Source organism: Colobus angolensis, unplaced genomic scaffold, assembly GCF_000951035.1.
Source record: "Colobus angolensis palliatus isolate OR3802 unplaced genomic scaffold, Cang.pa_1.0 Scaffold50, whole genome shotgun sequence".
NCBI lineage: Eukaryota > Metazoa > Chordata > Mammalia > Primates > Cercopithecidae > Colobus > Colobus angolensis.
This window is the reverse complement of record NW_012118488.1, coordinates 5299861-5305345: the sequence shown is the minus strand read 5'-3', so window position 1 is coordinate 5305345 and position 5485 is coordinate 5299861. Positions and strand designations below refer to the sequence as shown.

General features: G+C 53.8%; 1 protein-coding gene across 8 annotated transcripts in view; it reads right to left on the bottom strand.

The window, feature by feature from the left end:
- Positions 1-5485, bottom strand: part of LOC105524636 (nucleoside diphosphate kinase B) — an 18906-nt gene that overhangs the window by 1521 nt on the left and 11900 nt on the right. For 2 of the 8 annotated variants that reach the window (XM_011959992.1, XM_011959991.1), the window contains 2 exons: positions 1960-2061; positions 304-416 (listed from right to left, as the gene is read on the bottom strand). In XM_011959992.1, coding sequence (XP_011815382.1) covers positions 304-416; positions 1960-2061 — 215 coding nt within the window. Of the gene's footprint in view, positions 1-303; positions 417-1959; positions 2062-3334; positions 3465-3667; positions 3682-3705; positions 3997-4336; positions 4437-4559; positions 4596-5485 lie in introns of those variants that run through there. The other 6 variants (XM_011959988.1, XM_011959989.1, XM_011959986.1 and 3 more) reach the window with 6 other exon arrangements.

Here is a 5485-nt window from a genome sequence, read left to right as displayed (position 1 = left end):
ACGTGGTGAAACCCTGTCTCTACTAAAAATACAAAAATTAGCTGGGTGTGGTGGCATGTACCTGTAATCCCAGCTATTTGGGAGGTTGAGGCAGGAGGATCACCTGAACCTGGGAGGTGGAGGTTGCAGTGAGCTGAGATGATACCACTGCACTCCAGCCTGGGCGACAGAGGGAGAGTCCGTCTCAAGAAAAAAAAAGAAAAAAAAAAAAACTCACAGATTCTTCTGAAAGTAGGATGCACCTGATGTCTGCTTTAAATGGTGTTGCATAAAAGTCATCCACCCTCCCGTCCCCGGACTTACCTGCCAACCTGAATGCAGAAGTCCCCACGAATGGTGCCTGGCTTAGAATCTGCTGGATTGGTCTCCCCAAGCATCACTCGGCCTGTCTTCACCACGTTCAGCCCCTCCCAGACCTCAGAAGTGTGAAAATGGATTTATAATGAGATCTGCCACTCAGGACAAGTAGTGTCTAACATTTACTCCTACCTGACAGGACGCATCAATGAGACCAACCAGTGACATGATTATCAGCTAACCCCAGCAGACAGCAGGGGCCTACCTAAAAACTCCATTCCAAACGTATTGCTAGGATTCAAAGAAAGGGCTGCCCAACTTGGGGACTTCCCAGTTTAGCTGAGACAGAGATAAACAATGTTGAAGAATCCTTTCGCAGCCATCAACACAGAAAAGCTAGTTAAGAAAGGAGAAAGTCGGCCGGGCGCGGTGGCTCAAGCCTGTAATCCCAGCACTTTGGGAGGCCGAGACGGGCGGATCACGAGGTCAGGAGATCGAGACCATCCTGGCTAACACGGTGAAACCCCGTCTCTACTAAAAAATAAAAAATACAAAAAACTAGCCGGGCGAGGTGGCGGGCGCCTGTAGTCCCAGCTACTCGGGAGGCTGAGGCAGGAGAATGGCGTAAACCCGGGAGGCGGAGCTTGCAGTGAGCTGAGATCCGGCCACTGCACTCCAGCCTGGGCGACAGAGCGAGACTCCGTCTCAAAAAAAAAAAAAGGAAGGAGAAAGTGGCCAGTCTGGAATAGGATTAGTGGGAAGGGCATCCCAGAAGACTGCTAGAATAGGGAAAAGAAAGACTAACATGCTAGGGTAAGGATTCCAGGGAAGAGCAGAAGGAAGAAAAAGGGGAACAGGAAATAGGTCTACTTTCTCAACAATTTCACTGCCTCCCTATTTTACTCTCTCCTATTCTTTCCACTCCCAATTGGACATTAGCACTATCCAGAAGAAACTGCTTCTAGTATAGGATTTGAGAACTTCTTAAATACTTACATTTGAATTTTTCATGAGAAAATAGGAAAAAGTTTTTTAATCTAGGAAACATTAAGGTCTAGAACACTTGTCAAACAAGAAATTTAGTACTCTTTTTTTTTTTTGAGATGGAGTCTTGCTGTCGCCCAGGCTGGAGTGCGGTGGCGATCTTGGCTCACTGCAACCTCTGCCTCCCAGGTTCAAGTGATTCTCCTGCCTCAGCCTCTCAAAGTGCTGGGATTATAGGCATGAGCCACGGAGCCTGGCCCGGAAATTTACCACTTTTGTAGGCAGTGAGATTCTATTTAACCCTCGAGAAATTTACCTGAAAACGTCCTTCCCTTATCTTTTTTTTTTTCCCTTTGTTGAGACAGAGTCTCGCTCTGTTGCCCAGGCTGGAGTGCAGTGGCACAATCTCAGCTCACTGCAACCTCCGCCTCCCCGGTTCAAGCAATTCTCCTGCCTCAGCCTCCCGAGTAGCTGAGACTACAGCCATGCGCCACCACACCCAGCTAACGTCCTTCCCATTTCTAAGGTCTGATTTGCTTTCTCCTCCCAAGCTTCTAGTTGCTCAGTTAAGTAACTTCAGCAGGTTCCATTCATAAAATAATTTAGCTGAGGGAGATGTCTAAAAAAGAACACTGAGCACTTATTCCCCATTTTCCCTCATTCCCCACAACCACTCACCATGGCCACAACTGGCCCCGAGTTCATGTACTTCACCAGCCCCGGGAAGAACGGGCGGTCTTTCAGGTCAACGTAGTGCTGCTTCAGGTGTTCCTCAGAGGCCTGGCATTGGAGAGGATGTGCCAGTTAGGAGCTAAGCTGGAAAGACTCCATCCCATCCTCTGAACCTCCATTAGCAAGTCCAGTTTTATATTCTAGCCCACGTTCATAAGCGGTGTGTGCAAATATATATATACTCACACACATAAATATTTTTTAAATCCCATCCAAACCATGAAACTAATGTCATTTTAACAGAAAGACTGTTCTTTTTTGCTGTGTTGTTTTGGTTTGTTTTAGGAGACAGGGTCTCACTCTCATCACCCCGGCAGGAATGCAGTGGCACATTCATGGCTCACTGCAGCCTCAACTTCCAGGGCTCAAGTGATTTTCCCATCTCAGCCTCCCAAATAGCTGGAACTACATAGGCCCTCAACCATGCCCAGTTAATTTTTCTTTTTCTTTTTCTTTTTTTGTAGAGACAGGGGCTTGCTATGTGGCTCAGGCTGATCTCCAACTCCTGGGCTCCACCCACCTCGGCCTCCTAAATTGCTGGGATTATAGGCGTGAGCCCCGTGCCTGGCCAAGACTGTTCTAATTGTAAAGACACCCTCATACTGTCAATGACATTAGGGGTTTTGTAATCCTAAGAAGTAGGTGGTTTGAAGATCTACATTTAGGGAATTAAATTTTGGCTACAACTGAAGTACATATGTCAGGTCATATGCCAGGCAGAGGTCACATTAAACTCCCCTGGGCTACTCACAATGCCCTTTTAAATATTTTAGATGGTAACTGAGAACATTCTCTTCACCGATGAGCCTGGTTGAATTTCAGTACTTAGATACGTATCCCTAAGTGTAGGGATTCAGATCTGTGCCCCAAATTTAATGTGGAAAATATAGTTCCTACCCTATGCTAAAGGAGGAGCACCGCACTGGAACTCGGAGTTTCAGAGTAAAGCAAAGGACATTCTAAGTCTCCATTCCGTGCCTAGGTGGACCCGCGTGGGCAGGCGCAGGGGATCTAGGACACGGGGTTTCTCCGCTCCCTGCTGCCTCCCTGCGGCCAGTGGGCAGGTGGCAGCCCGCGGGAAGGAAGCCAGACCCGGCGGGCGAGTCACGCTACCCGCGCTTCACCTTCCCAAGGGCGTCTGTCCCCACCGCCCCGGGAAATGGTCGGCGGGCCAGAGCCGCCGTGGGCGGGGGCAGACGGCAAAGGGATTCTCGCGGCCGCGAAATGGACTCGGAAAGGAGACGCCGACAAACCGCCGCCGAGAGGGAAAAACACCCGCGAACCGGCTGCAGCGGGGGAAGGGGAGACCGGGGCGAGTTACCCGGAGGAACTTCATGGCCACGAGGCGGAACCCCTTCTGCTCGAAGCGCTTGATGATCTCGCCCACCAGGCCGCGCTGCACGCCGTCCGGCTTGATGGCGATGAAGGTGCGCTCGAGGTTGGCCATGGTCCTGCGAGGCGAGAGGTGCGGTCAGGGTCCGGGCGGAGGCCACGTGGGCGCCGCCGGGCCGCCTCCCCCACCACGCGCGGCCGCGGGGACACGTGGCTTCCCGGGTGCTTCCGCCCCGCTCAGGGCCGGCGTCACTCTGCGGAGTCCGAAGGCCCGCGGGGCGCAAGCAGCAAAGGAATCTCCCGCTCCAACCCCGCGCGAGACCTGCGGGAAATCGGGGGGCGTCCACAGACCGGGCCCACCTGCGGCCGCGCAAGCGGAAGAGGGAGCCGGAGGAGACGCCAAGGGATGCGCCCCACCGCCTTACCGGGAAGCTGGAGGGGCCGGGTGGCGGCGCTGCGCTGCGAAAACAGAGAGCTGGAGCGACCACCACACCCGGGAGCCGGCAGCGGAGGAGGGGCGCGGGGTGGAGCGCGGCGTGGCCACACCCCGGAGGACCTAGCCGCTCAACCCGCAGGAACGCCCCACCCGCCCGGCCGGACGCGGCCCGAGAACGGTGTCCTCGCCCAGCCGGGGCGCGCCCTCGCCGGGCAGTGATCGAAACGAATCCAGAGACAGGAAGTTCAACTACGCACGTCCCAAATTCCACTCCTCACCTCTCAGTGCTTCCCGTGACCCCAAAAGCTCCTACACACACACACAGAACCTGCTCCTGTGCTCGAGTTCTCTACCCCGGTCAAGGCCATCTGCTGCTTTCACCATCCGCCCGAGCACCGGCATTAACCTTGACTTGACTCTCCCTCCCCGTCGTGCACCCAAGTCCTTATCCTCCCTACCTCTGAAATCCAGCCTTCCCTCCCCTCTGCTTGAGCCCTGGTTAAGCCTCGGCCTCCCAACGGGCCTCGATCTCACCTCTGCCCGCCTCGATCTCACCTCTCCCCGCAAACCAGGAGCCTAGCTCAGCACCTGAGACGGCCATCTGGTCCTGCCCCTGCCCTGCCTTGATGACTCCCCCTCCTACAGGATGGCGTTCAGACTCCTTAGCGAGATGCTCTTTTCGCAGGATGCCTTGCTCCCTGGCTGCCGCCTCCCCACCTACCTTTCCAGCCCCAATCAGCTGCCCCATTCCCACCCTGGGATAGGGATCCCTGCCCACCCGGCACTAAAGTGCGGTCGAGCTTTCCAGTTCACCCTGTCATAGAGATCAGACCTGTCATCGACCTGTACACACTTCCTATTTGCAGTGTCCCTGGCAAACAAGCTCCCTTTGGTGATGCCCAACTTCCCTGGGGTGGTCACGAGCCCCTTCCCTTCCTTCCCCTGCAGCGCCTGCAGCACTGACTGACAGCCGTACAGCAGTGGTACTGCCCTGAGATGGTGGGAGCCCCCTTGCTTCCCCTCAGGACTCTGAGCTGACCACAGCAATCAGCCATCACCCGAGTGCCCCTGCGACTGCGCTGATTACCTGTCTCTGGCCAGATAGATGACAACCTGGCTTCTGTTACACCTTATCTGCTTTCCAAACTTCTAGTTACAGAGCATTAGCCCACCAGACATTGACAAATGACTGTCATGTGCCCTCATTTGGGGGCACTGTATTTTTTGGCTTCAATCTGAAGCACACTCTCATTTGGATTAGCAAATGTCAACTGTGGAAACAGGTCTGGAAATTTCACAGACTTTTCTCTGTCCAGGGGAGAGCTATCTGCCGCTTGGTCAGGTCACTGATGGCTACTTAGGGTACAGTCAGGACCACCCCTCTGCTTTCACCTCTTCTTTCCTTCCTAGGAAGACTGTCCTTACCTGGGGAGGCTGTAACCCTTCAGCTTCACTACACACATGTTCATTCCCCAAGTCCTGGTATGCTCATCTCACGCCCCAAAACAAACAGGCCACACTTTGTGTAAAATATTAATAGAAATTCAGGCCAGGTGGAGTGGCTCACACCTGTAATCCCAGCACTTTGAGAGGCCGAGGTGGGTGGATCACGAGGTCAGGAGTTCGAGACAAGCCTGACCAACATGGTGAAACCCCTTCTCCACTAAAAATACAAAAATCAGCCGGGCATAGTGGCGCATGCCT